This window comes from Thermobia domestica, chromosome 7, assembly GCF_964235325.1.
Source record: "Thermobia domestica chromosome 7, izTheDome1.hap1.1, whole genome shotgun sequence".
NCBI classification, from domain to species: Eukaryota; Metazoa; Arthropoda; class Insecta; order Zygentoma; family Lepismatidae; genus Thermobia; species Thermobia domestica.
In genome coordinates this window covers 27,076,531-27,089,856 of record NC_137460.1, presented here as the reverse complement: position 1 = coordinate 27,089,856, position 13,326 = coordinate 27,076,531, and the positions used below count along the sequence as shown (strand labels likewise).

General features: G+C 35.7%; 1 protein-coding gene across 1 annotated transcript; it reads left to right on the top strand.

Annotated features, from left to right (window-relative positions):
• The first annotated feature begins 7,446 nt into the window (after window positions 1–7,446).
• Window positions 7,447–11,047, top strand: LOC145689935 (innexin inx2-like). The gene has a single exon (XM_081764290.1). It carries the CDS (start codon window positions 7,500–7,502, stop codon window positions 8,673–8,675), a length of 1,176 nt encoding a protein of 391 aa, XP_081620416.1. The 5' UTR covers window positions 7,447–7,499; the 3' UTR covers window positions 8,676–11,047.
• The last annotated feature ends 2,279 nt before the right edge of the window (window positions 11,048–13,326 follow it).

The window sequence follows — 13,326 nt, the reverse complement described above, 5'->3', positions numbered from 1 at the left end:
TTTCAATTTTACAAGTTTTCTCTTTCTTTCCTTTCCTTTACTTTTTTTTTTTTTTTTTTTTTTTGTAGTTTATATATTTATCATGAAGTAAACTCTTTTCCTAACTTACTGACCTAAAATTCTAGGAAGAGAGTCTGCTTCTAATATAATCCAAGGATGGCAATATTGCTTTCCTTTCCCTAAATCTATAGTGAACGCAAGGGGTCGTGAAGCTTGATCTAGTTCTATCGATTTTATCATCCAATAGAACGCGACAGTATGTTCCGGTTATTAATCCTTATCTATGAACTTTTGTCACTCTCATCTCTCGCGGCTTACGGAAGACATCTTGTGAGAGTACAGTGTTGTCAGATTGCAATTAACTTTCGTTTTCTACTTTTGCTATTATTGTTGTTGTTTTATTTCAATTAATTGTTACTGTTCATGTTATAATTCTTTCTTTAATTCCTATCTTTCCTCCAGTCGTTCACAATGTCTTTGAAGTTTTGCAACATTGTTGATTTTTTGTTTTCGGAAGTGTGCATTCGGAAGGCGCAGCGTTCCACGAATCGTACCGAAATCTTCCGATGGTATCACACGTGATGCAGAACAGTTCTTTGATTATGGCCTAGGTTTAAAGCAGCGTTTCCCAACATTTTTCAACTTGCGGCAATAACGCGTGTAACTTGAATTCTCGCGGTACACTCATAGATATTATTATTATTATTATTATTTGCAAATTTAAAATACCATGGTATTTTTTTTTCTGTGATTACTGATCATCTTTTCACAGAGATGAAAGCTCGATCACTGGTTTCCCCTATGCTAATTCATTATGCTTATTTTTCTTCTAATTTTATAATAAAAAACAATTGCAATGAAATATAGGACTCAGATTTTTAAAAATACGCTTTCTTTTTCGAAAACTGTATCCAACCTTTCACTAAGAACGAAGATCACTAAATAACGAACTAACAAACAAAGGTCTTGTACTTTTAACTTTGCTGTCTTAACCAAAATCAGTGCATATTATTGCAATCACACAGGTCGTGATGCGTCAAAGTCAAAACACAGCTATTGAACAAAGTGTTGTTCTGTCATTCACGTGCGAATGAGTGTTCTACGAACGTTCACTTGACGCATACCGTACAAGTGCTTCTATTTCTCAGTGTTAGTATGACTCTCAATTGAAGCGTAACATAGCAGCTAACCGTGGAAATGTGTACGAGCCGAAATACTGTCTGCTACACAGTAATAAATGTAGAATAATATATTACAATTACAGTATTTTTTCCATTGTAGAAATTCATAGTAATGTGAAATACAAAAATATACATTCTTTCCTATGTCTTGCAATTTCGTTGCTATAGAATTAATAATTTTGTTTCCATTTCCTCGCGGCACACCAGCGGTCTATTCGCGGCACAGTAGTGTGCCGCGGCACATCGGTTGGGAAATGCTGGTTTAAAAAGTCGTTGCTGGAATTTTAGGAACATCCAAACCAGAAAAATTATGAAGGTGCCGGGGACTTCTTTCTTTTTTTTAAAAAAAAATCTGGAATTTCAAAAGAAGCTTTGAAATGAGAATCTGATGAAATTAACCGGTAACAGTTTTTTTATAAATTTTAATGATGTATGTGAGTAAGTGTTTGGAGTACCTGTGTGACTCTTAGAGATAAATGTGTCACCGTCAGTCAGGGGCGGATCAAGAAAGTAAAAACTAAGGGACCAGTCAGAACCCAGACTATGGTAGGTATATCATGAGTTTATTATACATTTCCAAAAATATATAAATAGTAGCTTCAATTATTTTTTCACTAAAAAAACTGTGGAGCCTATGCCCCCGGACCCAGACTCTCCTGTTAGAAGAAGACAACGCTGTGTTTCACGGTATACATTTGTCAATTGTTATTGACAAAGAATTACATACTTTTTAACGCCACAAAAATTTGCTTTTTTTCAATTTTCTCAAAAAAATACACATAAGAATTTACTCCGAAACGTGTCATTTTATTAAGCTCGAAATAATCTATCAACTGTTATATACGTTTTCTTTGGATAACATTATCGTCGTCATCATAATAGGTATTCTGCTATTATTAGCATATCACTTGCATCTCCTGTGCCCTTACCTCTCCTGAACCTGAACATTATAGTTGACATATATTGAACATAAATTAAAGTTTCAGAGTTCAGCATATATCTCATGATCCGTGCTGTATCCTGGTGTTTTGATGGTGTCATATTGAAACTCTTGTTGGTAGTATATGTCAGTATCAGTTTCATCTTTTAATGAGTTGCGTGCTTATTGTATAACATTTCCTTTTAAATTTATAGATATTTTTCTCGTTTTTCTCAAAAACTACACATGAGGATTTATATTCATTTATTTCATTTCGTTCAGCTCAATGATACCTATTAATTGGTAAACGAGGTGTGTTCAAAAGGTAACCGAACTTTTGAAATAGCACGCAAACCGGCAGAGAAAGCGCTGTGCGGCTACTGATCGCATCTAGCAGCAGGTTTAGACAACAAACCGTCATTTATCTCGTTTCGCTATGACCGTTATGCCGTGGCTATTCATAGCGTTCGCAAAGCGTTTTCATTGTTCATGCGTACGCTTGGAATACGTTGACCATGTATTTAAATGTGGATGGCTAATCACAAACGCGAAAGCAATAAAAACGCGGAGAAAACGCCAGCTCGAGCGTATTTGGCGCGTTTCGGAACAATACACCGCCTGCTGTTTAAAAGATGTCTAAAGGAAGGGGAAAAAAAGGAAAGACGTGTTGCCAGGCAAGGGGATTTTTAGAAAGAAACAGCTGCTTGGAAGATGCTTCGTGTAGAGTATTGGAACTCTGCTGTTATAGACCTGGACCTGATAAAAACGACCTGGAAACCCTGACTGGCTCACAGTATGATTTATAACTCTGGCGAAAGTAAAATTACCGAATAGCCACCTAGGTCGCGTTCGCTACAGGGGTTAACGCTTCGAAAACGCATTCTCAAATAGCCATACGCTTAGTTCTGGAGCTACAGCTGCTGACGTGAGTACGTGCACAAGCTGTTCGTTGTATTAATGATACCATGACAATGAAAGAGCTTGAAGAACAATGCGTGTGTGAAATTTTGCTACAAATTTGGCAAAACATTTACAGAGATATTTCAATTGCTTTTCAATTCATTCAGCGTCTCTTCATATTAAAAAATAGCATAAGTCAGTCAAAGATCAAGGTGGTGGTTGTATTGTTTGATTGGAGAGGCATTGCCCATCATGAATTTGTATCAGATGGTAAACAAACAGTTTTACCAGGACATTTTAACGAAGTTGAGGGATGTTATGGATGAAGAGGCCTGACTTGTATGTAAACCAGACTTAGATAGTACACCGTGCCAATGTGCCTACACACGCTTCGCTTCTCATCCGCAATTATCTAGCAGAACATCAGACTCCCGTTGTCTCGCATCCACCATATTCTCCAGACCTAACCCCATCAGATTATTTCAGGTTTTCCAAACTTAAAATCACTTTGAAAGGACGTTGTTTAAAAGCCATATATAGGAGATTCAGAACAATTCAAGAAGCGATCTGAGCATCGGCACAGAAAGTGTTTTCCAAGAGGTTTTCCAAAAATGACAGAAATATTGGGAACAATGTATTGCCAGTAGAAGAGACAACTTTGGTGGGGACAGTGCTTAAAATGTTGTACAATGAACAATAAAGATGTTATAGCTAAAGTTCGGTTTCTTTTAAAACACATCTCATCTCATCCTTGGATAATTTTATTTTTATTTATTTATTCTGTTAAACGACAATATGTAAAGAGTTTCAACATATTGTTTAAATAAATATTTTCCGTTGTTTTTACTCATGTGCTTGTCCTGTTAAATTTCCTCGATACTTACTAATTCCTTATTAGAAATAAGGCATAACATTCTTTTATAAAAGTCCTCAGAGAATGAAATCCAGAAAACTACACTGGCATATAATTGTCCACTGAAAATAGTAAAATGAATTCTTTAATTTAAGCTTTCTCAACCTATTTCTTCATATCATGACCCCCCTTCCTTTGATCATACGCTCTTACCAGCAACCTCCATATGCAGTTTACAACTTGTAATAAGTTTCTTGATTATTATAGTGAAATCACATATCTTTCACTCTAGTTTTCATTTTGAATTGTAATACGAGGGTAAGTCAAAAATTTATCCATAATATAGCTATAACTTTGCTTATGTTATTCATGCTGACCTCTGCCCTCGTTTATTTTATTGTTATGCTGTTGTGGTCATGCTATGAAAGTTCGATCCTAATTCCTCCATTTATTTTCCTTTTGTTGCAGAGAGGTCATAGCCGCTCCATTAGAAGTTTGTACCAAAGAGGAACAACGAGCAGTGATCCGTTTTTTGTGGTCGGAGGCTGTATCAGGAATCATGACTAATTTCCAGTCGATGTGCCATTTCATCAATAGTCACTCGTCTGTCTAAAGCCACATTGCGACTGAAAATGAATCTTGTAACTGTCATAAAAAAGAAAAAACCTTGCAACCCGATCTTTCTATTTACTCTTTACATGTCACAACTTCTTGAAAGCAAGAAAAGTTTCTCCACACATGCAGCACTGCACTCTAGTAGACAAACAGTGAACCTCCTCATTAAAAACGTGTATTTTGGTGCACTTCCCCTCCTTATCCAAAAGAATCCGTTGTTTCGGAAGCGGCGAAACTGTTTTTCTCTTTTATGTCAGCGGGAGGGAGATAGCAAGTAGCAAGCAAGATGTCCCAGAAAGTTGCGCATCGTTCAACTCCTTGCAAAATGGAAAAAATGTTTTAAGACCCTTTCAAGACTGTGTGTACACGATGAAATATGGTAAGGTTTCAAGATTTTTTAAATTTTTTTTTATGACAGATACAAGTTCTTCTAACGTGACAATGTGGCTTAACAGAACCATCTCACGTGCACGCTCAAAGTTGCCATCATTTGTGGCCGTAGATGGTCGTCTGGCTCCTTCCTCGTGCGTGGGTTGGCACGTTAGAAGAACTTGTAGCTGTCATAAAAAAAAAAAAAACAACTTGAAACCCTATCATATTTCACCGTGTACACATAGTCTTGAAAGGGTCATAAAACATTTTTTTCCATCTTGCAAGGAGTCGAACAGTGTCCAACTTTCTGGGACGTCTTGCTTGCTACCTGCTATCGCCCTCCCGCTGACATAAAGGAAAAAACAGTTTCGCCGCTTCCGAAACAATGGATTCTTCTGGACAGGGAGGGGGAGTGCGCCAAAATACACGTTTTTAATGAGAAGGTTAATTGTTTGTCCACTAGAGTGCAGTGCTGCATGGGTGGTGATATCTTTCTTGCTTACAAGAAGTTGTAAAAATCTAAACAGTAGATAGAAAGATCAGGTAGCAAGTTCTTTTTTATGACAGCTACAAGATTCATGTAAAGTGGAAACGTGGCTTACTACCTGTGCGAACATTTTTGAATTATTCAATCTATTCGTAGACATTCTGTTGCAGCAAGACACTGTCCCCGTTTGTGCTGAAAGTCTTTGATGCATTGCGGCCCCTGATACACCTTCCGACCTGAAAAACCGGATCACTGCTCGTTGTTCCTCTTTGGTACAAACTTCTAATGGAGCGAGCCATGATCTATCTGGAACAAAAGGAAGACAAATGAAGGAATTAGCATCAAACTTTCAGAGCATGACCACAACAGCATAACGATAAAATAAACAAGTACAGAGGTCAGTAGAACAATGTAAGCAGAGTTGTGTCAAAATTGTGTCAAAATAATTTTTGATTAACCTTTGTACTTCAATATGTAGGTTTTCTTATATTTGTATTTTACTTGCACTTCAATTTGCAGTTTTCTTTCATAATTTTCATTCCTCTTTTATTGCATTTTACGGCATTTATTCCGAAGTTGGGCGTCCGCTTTTGCCACGTTTTTTCGCTCTTATCTCCTTTCCACATTTTCTGCAATTTGTTATTAGGTTCCTTAATCCGTGCTCTTCACAAACTTTTAAAAGATTTTGCTCGTTATCAACGTATTGCTTCACAAATGTTAAAACTGTTAGTTCATTGCCCTTGTACATTCGCCATGTTAATAACATAAATGCTCGTTACTTTCCCACAATGCAACTGTTCGGTTACCTTGCGCCAAGTAGTTCCCTCTTCTCGGCGTATAGTCCCATGTTTATAACCGCTTATATATAACAAATAAACAGATTTTTCGAGACCCTTATATATTATCAAGCACACAAACGATCAAATTGTCCATATCTTTCCTGTAAATTTTAAAAATTGTGCTGGAAACGGACGCCCAACTTTGGAACTTAACCCCATTTTACAAACGATTCTTTCTGGCTTAAAATTTTGTTTAATCTTGGAAATACACCATACGCGCACCCACAAGTTTTTGTTGGAGAAGTTCCAAGCTTTGTGAGGGAGGGTTCAATACCATAAGCCACTACGTCAACATAGTATTGAACAGACATTATTCTGCACCAGAAAATGAAATGAAATGAAAGCTTTAAGTTTTACGTCCCACGGTTATGCCGGTTAGGCTAAAGGAGACGGTGATGATGAGAGATGAGTGAAATGGTGGAATGAAGAAAGTGGGAGGAAACGGGAGAACCCCGAGAAAACCCACGAGCACGGTGTTTGTCCACCACAAAGTCCACTTGGCGGGGGCTGGGATCGAACCCGGGACCCCAAGCACCAGAGGTGAACGCTCTACCACTGAGTCTGCACCAGAAAAGACGATAAGTAATTGTAAAATATCTATCAGAAAAAAAATATCTTTTCAGGAGGGAATATTACAAGGATGTTATAAATAGAGGATATGCCCATACGTATCTTCAAAGAAAAAAACAACCGAGCATCGCCAACTCTGATTGGCTACTCTAATTTCCTCCATCGTCTAATTGGCTACTTTCGTTTCCGCCATGATTGTTGGCTAAAAACATTGCGATCCTATTGGGCGGAGTGGGCAGAGTAGGGATGGCAAAACTGTGACGTATGGCTTCAAGATTTTGTTGTAAGGGCAGATCCTCTATTTTATAAGATCCTTGAAATATTAGATTAGATTATTTTTAGAAGAGAAAGAACACAAATGAAGGTAAGATCAATTGGTGAAGGAGCTACCGTGCACCCTTAACACCTACTAAAGATACGTGCTTTATCGCTGCCCCTACAGTTGCCACAAAAGTAGAGTTATCGCGCTTGTTATGTGGGTAATACATTTGATTTTTAAGATTTAAATATATATTCACTCCAATAATGAATAACATCTTATCTTAAAAAAAGGAAAAGTAACTTCTTAGGAAGAGAAATAGATAGATTATCTTTGTAGTTGAACTGAAAAATCTGATAACCGTATCAGCTGGTTTATGATAAGATAATGCAATCGTTAGAGGTTGAAAATCTTATAGTGTCCATTTGTGTGTAAGCTAGTAGCTGTGACAAATGAGTTGAAGACGGTGTAATCGTTTCGTGGTTTCTTTACTGAAGTGCAAACATGTTGGGACAATTCAAAGATGTCTCCAAATTTGTCAAACTAAAACCAATCAAAATTGACAATATCGTGTTCAAACTGCATTACCGATTCACGACTTTGGTTCTTCTTATTAGCACAGTGTTGGTTTGTAGTAGACAATATATTGGGGAACATATCCATTGTATTAGTAATGGTCCAATACCAGATAAAGTGTTTAACACATATTGCTTCATCACAGCAACTTACACGGTCACCAAACATCTCAATGGGACAGTTGGACAAACAGTGCTTCATCCGGGTGTTGGTCCTAATAATCCTGATGATGACATAATACGTCATCGATATTACCAGTGGGTACCATTTGTGCTTCTTTTCCAGGCCATTTTATTCTATTTGCCACACTACTTCTGGAAAAGCTGGCAAGGATTTGGAATTCAAGAATACGTTTATGGATTAACTTATTACATTTTCCAGGCTGACAGTGATGTGACCGTTCAGCTTTACAATGAGAAGGCCAAAAAGAAGTTACCTGTTTTTGTACCATCAAAGGACAAAAGAAGTTCAAATGTAGAAAAAATGGCGAACATATTTTACAGAAGGTTAGACGACAACAGAAGCTGGGCTCGTAGGTTAGTGTTTTGTGAATTGCTAAACTTGATAAATGTTGTTGGAAACATGTTTTTCACCAATGTATTCCTCGGTAAAGAGTTCACGACATATGGTCTTGATGTCTTCAGGTTCTTGCAAGAAGACCCGGAAGATCGAGTTGACCCTATGAACAAAGTGTTTCCCAAAGTTGCAAAATGTGTTTTCAAGCAATATGGTCCTTCTGGTGGAGTGCAAGACTTTGATGCAATGTGTGTTCTGGCTTTGAATATTATTAATGAGAAGATATATGTATTTCTGTGGTTTTGGTTCCTCATACTTTCAATTTTTTCTGCTCTGGTAATTCTGATGCGTGTTATTGGTTTTCTTTTCCACTCGGTTGGCGGTGCGTGTGCTCCCATGATGTTCATTGGTTGTTGTCGATCGGTAAGCCCAGATCCATATGATGTGTCTGTTGTCACAAGAAGATGTTCGTATAGTGATTGGCTGCTACTGCGGTACATTGATAAAAATATGGATTCTTTCGTGTATAAGAACTTCTTGTCGAAACTTGCTGAAAGAATTCAGTATGGTCGGAAAAATTATTTCTGAACTTTGTATGTTTATTTTAATCTTGAAACAGAAGAAGATGAAAAGGAAAGGGACAAGTAAGAAATAATATAGTAGATCGTAGAATGTTGTCAAAGTGTTTCTTCTCTTGTTTATGAAGCATTGTGGATTTAAAGTACACTTGGTTCCTCTTATAGGGCTGTATAGAGTTAGTATAAGTTCTAGGGACGAGCAAAATCGGTTTTCGTAAAAGCTGGAAACTGGTTTCTAGATATAACTAAAACAAGTCGATATCTTGATTTCCTTTAAAGCTGGTTTCGGATTTTCAACGACACCATTTTCATTTTTCCCCAATAACTTTGGGGTTTTACTGAAATCAAGGCAATTTTCGCCGAAGCCCGAAGCTTGTTCTTGTTCCTGTGGTGCTCACTTACAAACAAGTTAACGAAAGAGCAAAAAGTTTCTGTTAGAAAACCGAAATAGGTTTTTGATAGGAAAACGAACCGGTTTTGAACAAGAGATCTTTCTTTAGTTTTCAAAAATTGGTTTCTGTTTTTTCTGAGAACTGATAACCGAAAAACTTTTTGTACCCATCACTAATATAGGTTCAGACGGATTATTTCTTTTGCAGACGACTAAATTCGTATTACTTTGTCTACCCGTCGTTAGGATCAAATTTTGAAATGAAAATTTTCACAAATTTTCATGCAACCAAATTCCGTTTTTTTTTAATGCATACTTTTTTGAATCGTTATTGTATATCTTCGACAACAATGCAATAACTTTTACCAGTTACAAATCAATCATGATGTACAGGATACATCATAAGTCGCTTCACCAAATTCAACTATAATGAATCACTTGCCATTTTCCACACTAAGAAATCAGTTCTTACAACGTATATTTTGTGAAATACGTACTGTCAGGAACAACACCATAACATGTTGTTTACGTCAAGCTTTCTCTACTCTAGTCAGTTAAGAACTATGATTACTATTAATATCAAGCAATTTATGGCTCACTCTGTACATCTTAATGATTTAAAAATTACGTATACTTTTTGTCAATGAATCAGAAATAGTTTTTATATTCAACGCAAGATGTCACTGCTACTTTATTGGATTGATCCGAGTTAGCGTCCCTTTTCAGGACAGAGACTGTATGAGACAGAAACAAGTAGAATCCGAACCATATGAGCTTCCACTGGGAATCAAACCTGAGTCTCCTGTACCAGAAGCAAATATGCTACCCATATAGCCACGAGGTAGCTCTAGTCGGATAAGTCTTTTTTAATTGCTTTATAGTGAGGAGCAAACTCTCTTTCTCTCTCTCTCTCTCTCTCTCTCTCTCTCTTTCTCTCTGTCTCTGTGTATATACATATAAGGCATCTCAAAAGATGGAAAATTTTGAAACTGAAATGTAGAGAAGAAAAAATGAAATGAAATATTTCAGTGTTACGCCCCACGATTATGCCGACTAGGTTAGGGTGATGATGAGAAATGAATGAAACGGTAGAATGAAGAAAGTGGGAGGAAACGAGAGAACCCCAAGAAAACCCACACATACATTCGAACTAGAGACCCCATGGACCAGAGCTGAAAGTTCTACCACTGAGCCATTGCGATCCTGCGAAATGTAGAGAAGAGAATGAACATTGATTTTAATGAAAGTTAAGAGAATTTAAGATACCATATACTCTAGAAATAAATTTATTTTTCGAACTTGACACCAATAAAATATCCATTGATATTGGATTAATTCCATAAACTGTCAACAAATAGTTGTTGATCCCATTCACTTCAATTTTACATCTCAAATACCTTGATTTAGTAAAACTTAATAAATACTAACTTTGTATACACACAAAATAAAACAACTTTCGTTAGGTAAGTGATATTTTAAGTAACCAGATAGAAATGAAATTACAATATTAAAACATCCTTTTTATCTCATTGAAGGAAGAAAAGATAATTTTCTTTCATAATTTCAATTGAGTTCTTGTATATTTAGATGCAGATTTATATCCCAGTCACCTGTATCACTGAGTTTTGATATTAACGCTATAATTATTTTGTAACATAGTAAATTCAGTATGAACATAGAAGAAAATGATTGATAATGATGATGAAAAATGGCGGAGGAATTAAAAAAAATACTTTTTATATACATCTTTGTACCCAAAATTCAATATTAATCAAGGAAGTGTGAGTAATTGGAAGGAGATGAAATGTACTCAAAAATCCTTTCTTTCTTTTTTTTTCTTATTTTTTCTTTTAGAAAGCAAAAGTTTCTTACACAAATAGATAGTTTTGACTTATGTTCTAGTTTTTAAAACTATCAGAAATGTTTTTCTACTGTTAGTATTTCTTACAAAAAAAAGTTTAAATTAATTGTGAATTTTGTTTACTTTGGTAAATTCACTGACAATTATTTATTTTCTATATTTAAACTTTACTGTTGTTAAAAATGTTTAATTGCATTAGTTCAATAAATGTTACTTTTTTCTTGGTGTCTCATTTCATTAAAACTTTTAAAACATTGTCACTTTCAATTAAAAATTACTCAGTTTTTTTTTATTAATGATAAGTCAGCACAATTATCTCCACCAAATCACGCGGAAACAAATGACTGAATTGGAGGTGAGTAACGGGAATTAATAACATTGCTATTACGTCAACAGTAGTTAACAGAAGGTTAATTAATTAATTAATTAAGAACACAGCATGGGACAAAATTTTATATTATATTATGTATGAAACAAAAATGTTACTTAAAGTACACTATAAATAAAATACGATACGTAAACTAAAATCATTTTAAAATATTTAAAAAAAAAACAGTTTCCTTTTTAAGAAAGTCAAGTTGCATTGGAAAGTAATAAAAATTCAAATCATTCTAAAAATATCGATCTGTTTTTAATAAAATTATTTTTAAAAAAATCTATCTACTCATGGCTAAAAAGAAAAGCATGGAGAGAACTTACTACTAGGAATGATATTGAGACGAGACGAGACGAGACTTCATACAGTTTCGGTCTCATCTCGATCGACAACATGGTGGTCTCAGTCTCGGTCCCAGCTGAAGTAAAAAAAATTAAATTCAGACTTCAGTCTCGTCTCGATAAACAAATGATTGTCTCGGTCTCGAGAGCCAAGTTTCGATCTCGTCTCGATAAAATCGAGATAAATTATATGCAATAAAAAAAACTGTATAAATAGAACCTTTCTATGTCAAATGTGCCCTCCGAAAATATGTGAAACATACTTCGGCTCCACCCCCGCCACCTTCTTAGGGAGGAAACCTTTCCTTTGCTTTGGGGAAAGAAATGAAATGACCTCAGTTGTGTTGCCAATTTGTCATTCAGTCATTTGGTCTTGGTGAGTGAAGATCGTAGGCCACTTAGAATGGCTAACAAGACAGTGCACAGGGAGGTCCGTGAAATAATTCATTGTGGAAACGCATTCAACTATTAAAGGATCTCGGCCAAGGCAACTTGTCCCTCCTCTTTTGAGGAAGTATGGGAAAACACACATCGACAGCAGCGCCAGCAAGGGCACAGTTAAAATAAAAAGCCTCTAGTATCATCTTACAGCCTCTAATTTCCTCATTATTCTTCCACTTCATTCTTGACTGTAGACCGCGTATTTCTTCGTAGCTTCACTGGAAATAATATTTCTATTTAAATTGCAAAATATCAATGTAAAATCATTTAACCTTCATTCTGTAAGTTGATTTACATCTCCTTAGATTAAATTACAAAATTTGCTTTTCTTTTCACAAATTTACACTAAATTTACAAGAAAATATGTTTTTTATTGATAAAAATGTAATTCTACACCATTCTTTATTAGTAATTTTACTTTATAGGTGTAAATTGACTTACATGGAGGCTTGGCCAACATGTTGGCCAAGCCTCCCAGATTATCACCGTTTTTTTGTAAATTTTCCTATGAATTTTTTTTACAGTGTAAGTGTCTTATGATTGTTTCTTCTGTACAGGGCCTTACCGTGGGGGGCGAGCGGGGCGACGGCCCCCGGGCGCCGAAGTAAGGGGGCGAAAAATTGGGGAGAAAAAAGGAAAAAAGATAGGAAAAAATGCTTGGAATATATGTATGGGGGCGCCGTCGTATACTCTCGCCCCAGGCGCTGATTTTCCACAGCACGGCCCTGCTTCTGTATGTGTATTCATTGATTTAAGCCACGTTGAATATTGTTTATCAAATATATCTCTCAGTTTATCAAACCTTTGGTAATTCAAATAATGGTTCATATCTCACTTTAGGCAACAGATCTTGCCTAATATAGTCTTGGTAGTAAAGAGGGACAATAAACTGTAATCAATCAACTTCAACTTGGTGGTTCAATTCAATACCACATGCCAGATAACACAGTAGATAACACTAAAATTGTATTTAATTAAATTATAATACAAGTTTTACAGATTTCAGTTATTACTCATCATATTATTCTTTGCTTCACTACCAGAAGGCCACACGCATTATCTTAACAAATATCACTACGAACTAGAATAATAAATTACTACTATAATATATATATTCAAAATGATAAAATACTTTCTTACCCTTTTAGTTTTCTGAATTTAATTGACACTTTTTAACATAGATATCCTGCAACTTTATGGTTAGCTTAATTCTCTATAGTCTCATAACTACACAGTCAACTTTGCTGTGTA